The sequence below is a fragment of the Triturus cristatus genome, chromosome 3_2, assembly GCF_964204655.1.
Source record: "Triturus cristatus chromosome 3_2, aTriCri1.1, whole genome shotgun sequence".
Taxonomy (NCBI): domain Eukaryota; kingdom Metazoa; phylum Chordata; class Amphibia; order Caudata; family Salamandridae; genus Triturus; species Triturus cristatus.
Genome location: NC_140584.1, coordinates 1,227,271,690 through 1,227,287,305, shown reverse-complemented (window position 1 = coordinate 1,227,287,305; position 15,616 = coordinate 1,227,271,690). Strand labels below are relative to the sequence as shown.

The 15,616-nt window shown below is 42.6% G+C and overlaps 1 protein-coding gene across 5 annotated transcripts in view; it reads right to left on the bottom strand.

Moving 5' to 3' along the window:
* LOC146859524 (CD5 antigen-like) overlaps nucleotides 1-15,616 on the bottom strand; it is a 585,933-nt gene that overhangs the window by 458,268 nt on the left and 112,049 nt on the right. For all 5 annotated transcript variants that reach the window (XM_085650234.1, XM_085650233.1, XM_085650232.1 and 2 more), the window contains one exon: nucleotides 6,587-6,904. In XM_085650234.1, the coding sequence (XP_085506360.1) occupies nucleotides 6,587-6,800 (214 nt within the window). In that variant the 5' untranslated portion in view covers nucleotides 6,801-6,904. The remainder of the gene's footprint in view (nucleotides 1-6,586; nucleotides 6,905-15,616) is intronic.

Genomic DNA, 15,616 nt, shown 5'->3' with positions numbered 1-15,616 from the left:
GCTGTATTGTTGCTTACTCCCTATGGCCGGTTGAGCAGATCCGTCAGCGTAAATAATGTATTCATACTGATCAAGAAGCAAGATTTCAGTTGGTAGAGTATATTCATGTTCATATTGCAGGAATGCTTGTGTTTTTAAACTTGGATCCAATCTGTATTCAACTTCCATTGGAGTAAGAGAATTAGCCCATTGTATCCATCGTTGATGTAAGGCTTTTGCATTTGGAATGCTATCTTTTGTAACAGCTTCTAAAGCTGGTACTAAGGATAAGACAATTATGCGTTTCCCCTGAGCCAGGGCTCTTTCTCTTGCTACAGCAGTCTGAACTGCTGTCAGTATTTTCTCTGTTGAAGTGAAACGCATTTCTTCATTTGCGTACAGGTGTGATTCATATGCGATTGGTACTGTTTCTCCTTCATTGAAAGTTAAGTAGGTGTACCCGCATTGACCCGCAATTAGGCGGATCGCCAAGTGGCGTGTGTTTATACGTGTTTGTAAGTGTTTTGAAGCTATCATGTCTTCTTGGAGTGAACGTAGGATATTGGTGTGTTCCTGTGTCCAGTGTATGGCTGAAAAGTCAGGTTTTATTAGGTGGTTTTACTCTTTCTGCGTAATCCAAAATGTATGTTCTGCCAAAATGTAGGAATCCCAGTATGGACTGTAAATGTTTTCAACATTTTGGAGGCCGGAGCAGAGCACACTTTTCTAAAAAGTTAGCTGCCAGACTTTTCTCTTCACTTGACAGCTCATATCCCAAAAATAGGACATTGAGGTGAGCAATATTTGATTTTTTAAAGTACAATTTGTAGCCCGCAGTGGCGAATACCATAATAATGGTGCTCACCCTGGTCAAGTGCCTCTCTAAGTTGTTGTCCGTCAGATAAATATTATTCACATAGGACAACACTTCTTTGTAAATTTTTTGAAGTAACCCTGTTACCCTTGTTAAAAAGACCCCCGGGCTGTACTTATACCCCTGGAGGAAACAACAAAATTGTCGCTGTGACCCCAACGCGGAGAATGCGGTCAGATACCTGCTTTCAGGTGCTATATTTTGGCAGAAAAATCCATCTGAGACATCCAGTGTTGTTTTGTATTTTTTCCGCACAATGTTATTCTTTAATGCGACACTATGTGCATTTTCGACAGTGAATGTCTTTGTGCATGAGTTTAAGTATCTGTAGTTTAAAACTAGATGATATGTATTGTTAGGTTTTGATAGGGGAAACAAAGGATTGTTCATTGGTGAGGTGCATGTTTCAATGACCCCTTGATACTCAAGTAGATCTAAGATCTCCCTGACCTGTTTTTTAGCTTCTTGCTTTAGAAGGTATTGCCTCTGAGCATTTGGTGAAACTTTTAACAGGATCACGTGGTGGGTTGAATCCTCCTCCCATCCGGCATGATTTTTATACAATGCTGGTGCTAGAGCTACTGCCCACTCCTGTGCATATGTATGTTTAAGGTGAATGGGAACATGGTCGGAAAATGCTGGAAAAATTATACTTTCTCCCCTGGGGCACTCCAAAACAAATGCTAGCAGCCAAACTTGTTCTGCTAACAAGAATTCATACCCAGATGACAGGTTCTTCCAAAAGAGACCTTTTATTTTTATTTTCATGGGCAGTCCGCCATCTTGCTCCTCCGACCGTCCATTCAGCTTTTCCAAAGACCGCTCAAGCATCATGAATACATACATGGATATAAAATGCATTTATAAAAGTGTGCGTACTCCTACGATGCATATCTAGATGTACCTAAGTGTACCTAGCATGTGAGTAGGTGTGAAAGCCAAGAATCCCTCTAGGATTAGCCAAACCCCATTACCTGAATAGAGAGAGTGTGGGACCCCGTCCTGGTCTCGAGTTGGACACCCCGCAAGGGTTGTTTAGACCTCTGTCAGCTGGAGCGACTGAATGCAGGAGCCTCAGTATCACTGGTCAGTGTGTCGGCCTGGAAGTCTTGGTTCCCTCTGTCTAATATTAGCAAAAGATGCTGTATTTATACAGAAAGTATATAGAGTTCCTTTTTCCCTTGTCCCTTGTGTTAGCACTTGTTGGGTATGAGGATGAGATATGGGATGAACCGTGTATGTAGATGTTATGCAGGTGGATTGACGCCCCTGCCTGTTTTCCAAGAACCCTCATGAATGTTCATTCATACTGTATGAGCACATTGGAGATGTTATAAGAGGCCTTTGTTTGGGAAAAACCCTCCTTCTGTACCTAGACCACAGACTAGATACGGTTCAACCCTCAGAACGCGTTATTGTGTAGTATAGGGAACTAATGTAAGTGAAAGAGCATGCTTATATAAGGGCATCTAATTTCATGCCTATATTAGGGCATCTGTATAAAATATAACACTGCAGACACTGGAGGCTCCCCAGATGCACCTTTCCATTACACCACTCTGACTGCTTCTCCCTCAGTGCACCTGTTATCCATGGTGTCCCTACTCAGTAGATGTACACAAATTCACAGTGTGGACTGGTGAGGTCTTGTTACATTGTTTAACCCGTTCGCTGCATGCGTCGGCCAATGGCCGTCGCGAGCACTACCTCTGTAGTGCTGCGCACGTCCGTTGGCTGACGCGGCCCCACCCGCACACGCCTGCACTGCAGCCGATTTTATGCCGTGGTTAACGGGTTAATGCATGTCGTTTTTACATATTTTTATAGGTTCTAATTTTAATTTCCCTGTGACCATATCACCGTACTGTTGAAAATATGATTCAGTAATTTATAATATGAGAAACCTGGAAAATACTCAATAAACAGACTCAAACAAAAAAATGAACCAATCACAATCCTTCCCTATGGTGTGCTTCCTGTTCCAAGCCTCTCACTAGAGTCTTGCAATGTCTTGCAAGAATGTAAAAAAAGAAAAGTACTTGCTTTATATGTTCCATAGAAAAATATATAATTCATTTTTCTAGCTTAGTCAACATGTCTAATGTTCTTCTTTCTTCAAATTTACAGGAAAACACTGTAATTAACGTAATTCTAAATAAACAATCTTGCTATTATGTTGTGAAAGCCAAACAGGAGGTACCGTTCCCTTGGAGTCCACGAAGGGGATTGTGCCTCTAGCTCCAGCAAGCGTCTCGCGAGAGCCATCACTAAATCACTATTCTATTATAGGCTGACATTAAATAATACATGAAAACATGATAAAGAACTGTATATAATAGATCACAATGAAATTTAGAGCTCTACAATCTCGCAAGTGTCCTGCAAGCGTCTCACAAGAGTAATGACACCTTAAAAATAGATTGCTGGTAACATGTCTCGATATGAGAGATACAAGAACTGAGCAAATACACTATCTATACTTAAATATTGAAAATGTATCTGTTTAATACTCATAGATATTTTAGAAACATTTTTCAAACTGTGAACCATATTCCGTTAGGTTACAATAAAAAAAAGCATTCTTTCAAAATAATATCTGCACACTTATAATATTATAAAGTCTTTCTATCCTATATAATCTCACTTAACAAATTGATTTACTTTTTTTTTAAACTTAGAAATTCACAGAAAAAAACAGGTTAAAATAACAAAATAGTTGAGGGTAATAAAAAGATCAGTTTTCAATTACAAAAACACCTTAGCAATTCACTGGAAAAACAAAGGTGAAAAAGTAATGTTATATTTAGGTGAATTTCTCAGTGACATCATAAATATTTTTAACAAAAATAAACCACAGAAACTCAGCAGTTATAGTTAGCAGCCCTATCTATAACATGTGAACCCCGCCATGCACTGCTTTGACCTCACATGACATCACTGATGATATGTTCTATGACACAATTTATGACATCACTGTTGATTTTTAATTCAAAATGTTAATGTTGTCACTGAGAAAATCACCTAACCTTTACAATAGATGTAACTGGAGTGTATGAATAACAAGCTTTCTGTAAATAAAAACTCAACCTGTGCACACATATAAATCAAGTCAATTAGACAATATCACAGCAAAAGCACAATAGACGCAAATCTTCAATCGTAATGAATGTTTCTTTATTCCATTGGAAAACATGGCCAGCCGACACGTGTTTCGTCGGGGAAGGTCAACCCACGACTCCTCAGGGCTGAGGCTGAAAGCCACGAAAAATACTGTGCAATAACACAAGACCGGAGAAGTATTCAATCACGGCAGGGCGCAAGAATAGCCCAAGTAACAAATAAGAGCCAATAGAAATATGTCGGTCATCTGCGTCATCAAGAGGCGGTATTAAATTAAGAGTGTCGTTATGTCCACAAATAGATATGGAATCCAGAATAATGTCTCTCAGGTCGGAGGGTACCGTAATGAAAACAAAGCGAACGCTGTGGATCACGCGTTCCTGTTTGAATTTTGAGAGACGAAAGTCCGAGTGAGGACTAATCCATTCTACGAATGTAGAGCAACGAGCAACATAATGCTCCAGTACTCTTGAGTGTGCAGGAGCATTATGTTGCTCTGACATTACACTAGGCCAGGAGATCCTTCAGCAGTTATTATCTATCATAGGTTCAGGAGTCATCGCAAGGTTAAATGGAGGTGGTCTATTAAACTCTGTCCCTGATGAAATAGTAGAGAGGGGATAGTGATTACTATTGTCACGTTGACAACCTTCATGTGCCTTAATGATGACCATAACTTTACGTCTAGTAGGACGTAATCGATGGTACTGCTCTGTCCACCTCTCCTGAATGAAACTGCCCTATTTATATCAAGAGGAGTTTGCCCATTACATGCCCTCAGACTCCGGCCAACAACTACTAAGGCCACTTGTAGGGCAGTGATTATAAAAGTACGATGTGGGCTCCCTATCAGATTGGGGATCCGGCAGTATTCAGTCTCTTCTTCAGTTACCAAATTAATTGTTGATGAGGACTAAGTGTTAAAGTCACTTACAACAAATATTTTAGCTACCTCTTGATATAATTCAATCAACTCATCCAGCATGGTCAAAACTGGTGAATCACAGTTGGTGGGCATTTGACATGAACAAATGTTCAACAAGATCAAATACATGCCCCTTAAAAAATGTGTTTAATGCCCATTATATCTAGAGAATCTATACTTAAGAGCTCTTGAATACAAGCAACATAATTTTTTACTAGGATCAAAAGACCTCCCATTCTCTGCCCTGAATTGGCTGGAGGGATTGCTTCCACACTGCAGGCAGTAAATGCATCCCGGAATACCTTCTTGTTAGTCCAGGTGTCGTGAAAAAGCCATACATCATACATCCCCACGAAAGCTATCCAGTCTTGGTCATCCAATTTGGCTTTTACCCCAGTTACATTCCACGAGATCAAGGAAAGGTCAGTTCTGAACACTGGTGCCTGCTGAACAGGAGATTCAATTCTTTGTTCTCCATGGATGAATACACAAGGTTTAATTGTTGTTGTTTCAGAATGGGTCATCTCTTTAGGGTCAGTAGTTGCAGAATTTACTGAAGAGACCATCTCTGAGCTGCCAGCTGCTAGCACAAGCTCTCTTTCATCCCTGTTTAGTTGTTCTTAACTCAGTCAATCTATTTCATGAAGATTGGAGAACCCTTCACTGACAGGCGTGGTTTGAGTACTTAAGGGCTCTGTCATAAAATTAATATGATCTGATTGCACCTTTGAATCTATTGTCTCTTGAATTTGTGTTGTTTTGGTGTGGTTCTAATTATTACATTTTACCCTACTATTCCAATTTTACATTTTTATTGCTTGGTGTTTTGACTTCACTACTCTTTTGGTGCTGCAGAAATACTTTGCTCCATGAGCTCTGTTAAGCCTCCCTACACGGTGCCATAGCAACCAGGGGGCTGAGCTCAAAGTTAATTTAGTGACTTTGGGGGTTCAGCCTGATTAGGGTTGACACTTTTCCTTGAGGTGGGCAGTCACCAACCCGGCATTCTTGTGTGTGCGTCCTTGAGAGGAAAGGTGTTCCAATAATTCAAAAACAAATTCAATTTATTGTTGACTGTCTCTGTCAGGATTATTGATGATGATGGATTACCTGATACACATAATCTCCTGCTAAAATGAGGAGATTTGTGGGTTAAGTAAGATCTATTTGGCCGCATTTAAAGTTGGACCTATACAAAACTAACACAAAGAAGCCGAGCGAGATACTGGCAGGTGTCTGGTTTGGGTTGAAAATGCTGTGGTTGTGTGGATTCTGTGATACATTTTCTAACGATACAAAATGCTAAGGCTATGCCTCAACAATGAGGACTGCATCCCAGTGTTAACAAACCTCTCTGCTATGATCTTTCCGAAAAGACCTCTAGTCTTGAAAAAACATCATCAAAATGTAATTTCACTATAACAGTGTGATCTAAAAATCCTGTACTAATGTCTACATTCCTCCTAACTTAAACCTGGGTTCACAGCCTCTGGTTACACAACAGTCCTCTTCACCACCTTCTCTGTGACCAGCCTTCCTCCTCGAGCCTGCTCTCCACACTGTAATGCTCTCCAGTGTAATGTGCAGCACTCTGTTACTTTGTTGTTAGGTTTGATTTCCAAGATGCAGATACATTGGTCACAGTTCATACCAGTAAGTGAGATCTCATAATATTGCTTGTTTCTTACCTGTGCAGCGCACTCCTGCGGACTTCGTGGTGTCGCAGTCCAGAGGTACCCTGGCACTGTAGGGACACTCTGCGAGCCTGCGTTCACTTCCCTTGCACTGTACATCTGTTATCAGTACTGGTTCATTAATATTTCGAATAAAGGAAGATCCGGTTGTTGCTGAAACTGGAACTCCACACCCCAGCTCTCTACAGACCACTGCAGCATCCTTCATGTCCCACTGGTGGTTACACACTCTTCCCCATGTAAAGGTTTCAATCCGCAAAAACCCAACACAGGGATCCTTGGAATGCGTCAGTACAAGCTTCCTGTAGAAAGCTGAAGAAACAGAAGAAATGCAAATCGTTACATTCTGTAAACCCTGTCACTGCCTAGATATTTACAAACTCCTGTGCCAAAGTTTTTGCTAAAATATAAGCATTTGAATCCTCCAAGCATGGATGCACACATTACACCCATAAAACAGTACATTTTTCATTACATTCAGGGCTGCCTGCTGGTGTTTAAACCCCTCAATAATATGTCTTTGCACCCTTCAGTTTTCCTCACACAGGAACATATCTCTGCCCTGGCATGACCCAAATCAGAATTCGCCTGGATTCTCAGAGTGTGGTTTTCCATGTGTTTGAGCAGGAAGCCACACTAGACACCCGGGAATGTTTTTTTTAAATGAGGCAAGTTCATAGGAGACACCAGTGGGGTAACATTAGCTCCAAGGGGCCCCTCTGGCACTGTGTTCAGTCAGCGGACCCTTGGCCTGAGAGCACCTGACGGGTCTAGAGCATGGGGGTTTTCACGTTACACCAACGGGGGAAAGCTGCGCTATTTTGGTTCCGGGGTCTGCCAAAACTGAGGGTACTTACCAACAGCAGACATTTCCACACAGTTGGCAGAGTGGAATTGATGCGGATGGTGCTCACAGAAGCCAAACACGTTATGTGATACAGAATTCTTGTAATTTTCAAAACTACGTTTAAATATATCACACTTTCTTCACTTTTGAGTGACATAAAACTCCAGAAACTCAAGCAAATGCCTCCCATCAAATATTCCTTATTTTTTTCTGCTAAGAACAGTACCACACACATGTAAGAGGGCCTCTTGCATGGGGTAGGAATATACCAAAATGATGACCATCTCAACACCACATTGAAGTACACTGACTTCACATTGCCACAGATTTGATATTTTCCTGTATGTTATGATACACCTGGATGTGCAGAAATGGACACTGGTTGGATAACTTCTCAGACTAAGAAAAAATCAAATCACCATTGAGCTCCTCATTGGGGCACAGATGTGGGTGTCTGTGACCCAGACAGGAATCCCACTGGGTGAATTCACTCATAGAATTAGAAAACCATACATTAAATTACATATCATTTCCAATCTAAAAGCACCCGTCTCATGAGGCACGTAGAGATTAAAGCCCTTGCTCCACTATATACTACAGTCTCCTTGTGTCAGTTCTCAGGATTCTCATGGTGAAGCTCTGTTGAGACCCCCCTGACAGGCGGCATAGTGGGACAATCCATTTCCGGTGCACAGCAGAGTATGCGCTGCAGAAAAACAGCCCATGTTCCAACTTCTTTTATTTGATTTTGGATGCCGGACAGAAGGCTACTGGAGGGTTCAGTGCAGAAACGTTTAACCATTTATTTCTAAAAAAAAGCTCAAGTTCTGAAATGTGTTTGGAGTTGTGGAATGTAGGCTCCAGCATCGTTAGTTGCAGGACTACATCATATACAAGTATATGACAATGCCTATATATTATCTACTAGCGGTCGCCAGTAGATAGTTATAGTTAGGACCTATTTTCCATAGGAAATCCGCAACAATCTATTCCCAATAAGTCTGGCATCGGTTCACGAATCTTCGAGAAATTTTCCAAACTTGTGGTCAGCTCCGGTCCGCTCCTATCCTGAAAGTTTTGTGGTGATTCGTCAAGCGGGAGCTGAGAAAAAAGGGGGGTCCCAAAACACGTTTTTCCAATGCAGTTTCCCATAGGACCTGTTGACGCAGCTACAGCCCGAACTGCTGAAAAGAATTACACCACATTTGGCAAAGAGGTAGCCCTTGGTTCACACTTGTGCCTTTTGGTTAAATGGTATAAATCCGTTCAGTAGTTCCTGAGATATTCAAAAGTAAAAAGATAGATATATCTAGGGCCGTGGATCCTCCCGAGCATGAGCCTTATGCTAATTGGCTGCCAACACTCTGAATCAGGAAGTGTTGGCAGCCATCTTGTGCCTCGGTGAAACCGAGGCACAAGAAAGCACAAAAAAATCACAATCTCGGTCCGCTCCCGCATCCCGCTCCCGGAAAAAAAAAAAAAAATGCGGACTCCCGCGCTTCGTTTACAATTAGCCCCCAGGGGGGCCAAGTCCCTGGGGGCAATATTTTATAGTAATTGGGGGCCCAGAGGGGCCCCCCAGCCCCGGAGACCGCCACCCCCCAGGGCTTTTGTGAAATATGTGGAGGGGCTCTTAGCCCCCCCAGCCCGGGGACTGCTACCCCATGGGGTTTTATTTACATATTTGCGGGGGGGCTCATGGCCCCCCCGCAGCCCTGGAGAACACCACCCCCGGGGCTTGTTTAATAAATAATGTACCTGTGTGGGGGGGCACAAGCCCCCCCACACGCCCCGGGTCCGCCACCTCCCCAGGGCACTACATTTTTAAAATAGGGGGTCCATTACGGACCCCCAAGCCCTGGGGACCACCACCCCTCTCGGCTTTAAATTAAGTGGGAGGGGTCATCTCAGCCCCCCCTATAGCCAATGAGGGCCCATGGAGGTTCCTGGTGGGCTAGTTGGCCCCCAGGGGACCTCAGGATTGAAAAGGAATTAATTCCCCAATTTAAAACACGCCACAGGACGTGTTTGCAGACATGGCACCTCAGGCCCCGCCCCCTTCCTTCACCATTGTGCAAACGCGCCCTGTGGCGTTTTTTAAGTTGAGGAATTAATTCCCCTTCAATCTTGAGGGTCCCTGGGGGCCAACTAGCCCACCACGTACCTCCAGTATGCGCAAGGGAGCTGCGTTGCAGAGAGGTGTTCAGAGGCCACGCCCCTTTTTACACCTCTCTGCAACGCAGAACTGTGGCGTTTACTGGAGGTACCTAGTGGGCTAGTTTGACCCTAGGGACCTTCAGGATTCAAGGGGACTTAATCTCCCAACTTAAAATGCGCCATGGGGCGCGTTTACACACTGGTGAAGAGAGGGGACGGGGCTTGAGGTGATGTGTGCAAACACGCCCTGTGGTGCGATTTAAGTTGGGGAAAAAATTCCTCTTCAATCCTGAGGGACCCTGGGTGCCAAGTAGCCCACCAAGTGCTTCCAGGAAGTGCCACTGCTCTGTGTTGCAGAGAGTGGCACAGGCCGTGCATCTTAACATCTCTTTGCTACGCAGCTCTGTGGCGCTTACTGGATGTACCTAGTGGGCTAGTTGGTCTCTTCGGACCCTCAAGATTGAAGGGGAATTATTTCCCCCACTTAAAATGCGCCACTGGGTGTGTTTGCACAGTGGTGAAGGGAGGGGATGGTTTAGGAAAGTGGCTCTATATATACTGGACCGAAGTAAAATCAGCCGAACTATGAATTCCGATTTACTCACCTGTTATCAGGAGAGACCTCAGTGCTGCATGTTTAAGCCCAGTACTGATCCTGAAAAGTAATTCTAACTGTACTTACCAGTAACTTCAATTTCCTTCCATAGGATATAATTGCCTACTTTTTGCTGGAAAAGTTTCAAAGTGTCGATTTTTGAAACTTACAACTTGTATTTCCTTCCATAGCAATCCATTGTGTGGTTTTCAGCCGAAAAGTTTCTAAGTGTGGAATTTTGGAATTTACAAATATTAATCTAAAATCAGCCGAACTACGAATTCCGATTTACTCACCTGTTATCAAAGAGAACCCAGTGCTGCATCTATTAGCCCAGCACTGACCCTGAAAAGTAATTCTAAGCGTACTTACCAGTAACTTGTATTTCCTTCAATAGGAATCCATTGTGTGGTTTTCAGCAGAAAAGTTTCTTAGTGTCGATTTTTGGAACGTACAAAAATTCCTCTAAAATCAGCCGAACTACGAATTCCGATACACTCACCTGTTATCAGGAGAGACCTCAGTGCTGCATCTTAAAGCCCAGTACTGATCCTGAAAAGTAATTCTAACCGTACTTACCACTATCTTGAATTTCATTCCATAGGCTAATATTGACTGGTTTCACTTTGAAATTCTTCTAAGTGTGGAGTTTTGGAACTTACAAATTTTCCTCTAAAATCAGCCGAACTACGAATTCGGATTTACTCACATGTTATCAGGACAGACCTCGGTGCTGATCTTGAAAAGTAATTCTAACCGCACTTACCAGTAACTTGAATTTCCTTCCATAGGATATCATTGCCTCCCACCCCTGTTCCTGTTTAACAGTACTTCCGTGAGTCATTGAGCTATCGAGCTCGTGGATGAAGCACCCGCATGCCTGTGAGAGGTACCTGATCTGAGAAAGATGTTGGTAGCCTACTCAGCAAACCCCACATTTCAAAGAATGTAATCTCAGCTGATGACGGTTTAAGAACGAGTAACACGTGTCTAGAGATCAGCTCTATCTGCGCCAACTGTGGCGAAAAACTTGAACACTCTTGAAGCAAGCAAGTAACCGAAACTGCATTTACCAAAATGTCAGGGGCGAACCTTGCTGGGAGGTGAAGCGGTGTGCTCGCACCCCTGTTCCTGTTTCATAGTACTCCCATGAGTCATTGAGCTGACGAGCTCGTGGATGAAGCACCCGCTTGCCTTTTAGAGTTACCAGATCTGAGAAAGATGTTGGCAGCCTACTTAGCAAACCCCATATTTGAAAGACTGTGATCTCTACTGATGACGGTTAAAGAACCAGAACCACGCGTCTAGAGATCAGCACTATCTGCGCCAACTGTGGCGAAACACTCGAACAATCTTAAAGCAAGCAAGTAACTGAAACTGCAACTACCAAAATGTCAGGGGCGAACATTGCTGGGAGGTGAAGCGGTGTGATCCCACCCCTGTTCCTGTTTAATAGCTCTTCAGTGAGTCATTGAGCTGACGAGCTCGAGGATGAAGCACCCGCTTGCCTGTGAGAGGTACCTGACCTGAGAAAGATGTTGGCAGCCTACAGCAAACCCCAAATTTCAAAGACTGTAATCTCTACTGATGACGGTTAAAGAACCAGAAACACGTGTCTAGAGATCCGCACTATCTGCACCTACTGTGTTGAAACACTCTAAAACTCTTGAAGTAAGCAAGTAATCAAAACTGCATTTACCACAATGCCAGGGGTGAACCTTGCTGGGAGGTGAAGCGGAGTGCTCCCACCCCTGTTCCTGTTTAATAGTTCTCCCGTGAGTCATTGAGCTGACGAGCTGGTGGATGAAGCACCCACATGCCCGTGAGAGGTACCTGACCTGAGAAAGATGTTGGCAGCCTACTCAGCAAACCCTACATTTGAAACACTGTAATCTTTACTGATGACAGTTAAAGAATCAGAAACACGTGTCTAGAGATCAGCACTATCTGCGCCAACTGTGGCGAAACACTCGAACACTCTTGAAGCAAGCAAGTAACCAAAACAGCATTTACCAAAATGCCAGAGGCGAACCTTGCTGTGAGGAGTAGCGGTGTGCTCCCACCCCTGTTCCTTTTTAATAGTACTCTTGTGTGTCATTGAGTTGGTGAGCTTGTGGATGAAGCACCCGCATGCCTGTGAGAGGTACCTGACCTGAGAAAGATGTTGGCAGCCTACTCCGCAAACCCCACATTTGAAAGACTGTAATCTCTACTGATGACGGTTAAAGAACCAGAAATACACGTGTTGAGATCAGCACTATCTGTGCCAACTGTGGCAACACACTCGAACACTCTTGAAGCAAGCAGGTAACTGAAACTGCATTTACCACAATGCCACGGGCGAACCTTGCTGGGAGGTGAAACGGTGTGCTCCCACCCCTGTTCCTGTTTAATAGTTCTCCCATGAGTCATTGAGCTGAAGAGCTGGTGGATGAAGCACCTGCATGCCTGTGAGAGGTACCTGACCTGAGAAAGATGTTGGCAGGCTACTCACAAACCCCAGATTTTAAAGACTGTATTCTCTACTGATGACGGTTAAAGAACCAGACAAACGTGTCTAGAGATCAGCACTATCTGCGCCAACTGTGGCGAAACACTTGAACAGTCTTGAAGCAAGCAAGTAACTGAAACTACATTTACTACAACGCCAGAGGCGAACCTTGCTGGTATTTGAAGCGGTGTGCTCTCACCGCTGTTCCTGTTTAATAGTACCCCCGTGAACATAGAGAGACCTCAGTGCTGCATCTACTCACCTGTTATCAGGGGAAACCCAGGGCTGCATCATTTAACCCAGCACTGACCCTGAAGAGTAATTCTAACCGTACTTACCAGTAACTTGAATTTCCTTTCATAGGCTAACATTGACTGGTTTCACTTGGAAATGTTTCTGAGTGTGCAGTTTTGGAACTTTAAAATATTAATCTAAAATCAGCCGTACTACAAATTCCGATTTACTCAAATGTTATCAGGAGAGACCTCAGTGCTGCATCTTTCAGCCCAGTACTGATTCTGTAAAGTAATTCTAACACTTATAAATTCACCTAGGCACTCTCCTTGCAGTGCTCTAATCATTCAGTCAGTATCCAAGTACTCATGCAGCGAGCCAGGCATTAGCACATGGACTGCCTCAAACCCCTATTCACTATGCATGCAGTATCCTAACTAACCAACACACTTATAGTTCTGCACTTATACATTCAACAAAAAAAACAATATTTCAGTTTCAATATTTTAAACATTTTTATTTTCATTTATATTAAAAATATATAATGTAATTTAAAAATTTAAATATGTAAAAATAAACAGTTAAACTGTAAAAATCAGTATAAAAAAATACATATAACTATTATCATATTTAAAAATTATCATTTAAAATAACCTTCAAAATTCACTGAAAAAAACCATAGGTTTCAGACATGTTATAGTTAGGAATTAGCATTTAAAAAACCTTAGAAATTCACTGAAAAAACCATAGGTTTCAGGGCTGTTATAGTTAGCTGGACATTTCACTCGTACAAAACCATTGAAATTACTCCGTTATAGTTAGTTGTACTCACTATAACTCGCACACCCGCAATCCACTGCTGATGATGTCACATATTACATCTTTCATGACATGGTCAGTGACATCACTGTTATATCACTGATGACATCTCAAATGACATCACTGATGACATCACTGATGACATCATCCACGTGACAATCAGATACACCTCATCATACACCAGTATAACCTTTCATCACTCACTGTAAAATATAGAGTACCATATTTGAATCCATTGACACACCAATACAAGTTTCTAAAAACCCACTCAGTGATTCCTAGATCTACACACAGATCTAATGACTTACCTTTAGATTCACTCATACATGCTGTCAATGATCAATAGAACACTATCAAATATACTTATACACCTATATCGACATTACACACCAGCACACATCCTATTCACTTATGCAGTCATCCTACTCATTTATGCAAACAACAAATTCTACTTACATTTACTCAGCTATACACTTATACAAACACCACTTCATTTATTCATATAGCTAGTAACTCATACTTAGTGTTTTATAAAATCACTATTACAAGAATACAGTTATCCATACAGTCACTGATACAATCACTGAGTCTTATGTATACTTATTTATATACAACAACTGTCACATACACTGCCTTTTATTTTTCTAGTTTTTTGGACATGTACCATTAAGAGATATATTTGCTCATCAGCACACCCATAAAGATATCCACTCACCCAAACAACTGTTATAACATGTAGTCTTAACCTCATATACCTGCTGAATCAACTATTCACACATCTTTCGGCAGTCACACACCCCCCACCGAACCACAGACACATTCACTCCTCCATACAAATACTCAGTGAACTAATTAACAACTAATATAGACTTTCACATAGCTAGTAGCCAACTGGTACAGCAGTTTACACAACAACTGACAAAGTGATACAGATATTCAAACAGTTTAGTCACTATCCAATATATTTAGTGAGACACTATAAAATAGTCAGGTAAACAGTCAATCACACTGCTACTAAATCCTCCATCCAGATATTTATATTTATATATCCACTTATTCTTTAACCCCTTCAGCGCTGGGCGAATTCCGCCGCGGTGCTGAAGGGTTCGAGCGCGGGCGGGCTCATGACGGAACGGTTCCGTCATGAGCACAGCTCAACCGTGGCTCATGACGGAACCGTTCCGTCATGAGCATGGAAGGGGTTAATGCAGATTGCTACATATATAATACATTTTTAACTAACGAACCAAACCACATTCACTGGATGATGTCATTAGTGATCTCATTTGAGATGTCATCAGTGATGTCATCAGTGATGTCACTGACCATGCCATGAATGATGTAATATGTGACATCATCAGCAGTGGATTGCGGGTGCGGGAGTTATAGTGAGTACAACTAACTATAACGGAGGAATTTCAATGGTTTTGTAAGAGTAAAATGTCCAGCTAACTATAACAGCATTGAAACCTATGTTTTTTTCAGTGAAATATATATATATATATATATATGAAAAGACAATGTGCTCAGAAGCATCGAGTGAGCACTCCACAGCGCCCATACCATCCGGTTGTAAAGCCTCGCTGCAGCTCCCTTTATATGTTCCCAAAATTCAAGTCTGCCTCTGCCGACGCGTATTGGCCTCGAAACGCGTCGGCAGAGGCAGACTTGAATTTTGGGAACATATAAAGGGAGCTGCAGCGAGGCTTTACAACCGGATGGTATGGGCGCTGTGGAGTGCTCACTCGATGCTTCTGAGCACCTTGTCTTTTCATTTGAATCACGGCCGCTCATGCCGTGGAGAAGAGCACCACTCGTCAACCCAAGAGGCTGTGGGATGGAATTATTCCGCACCCGTGCAGCACAGCGCCTTTCTGCTAC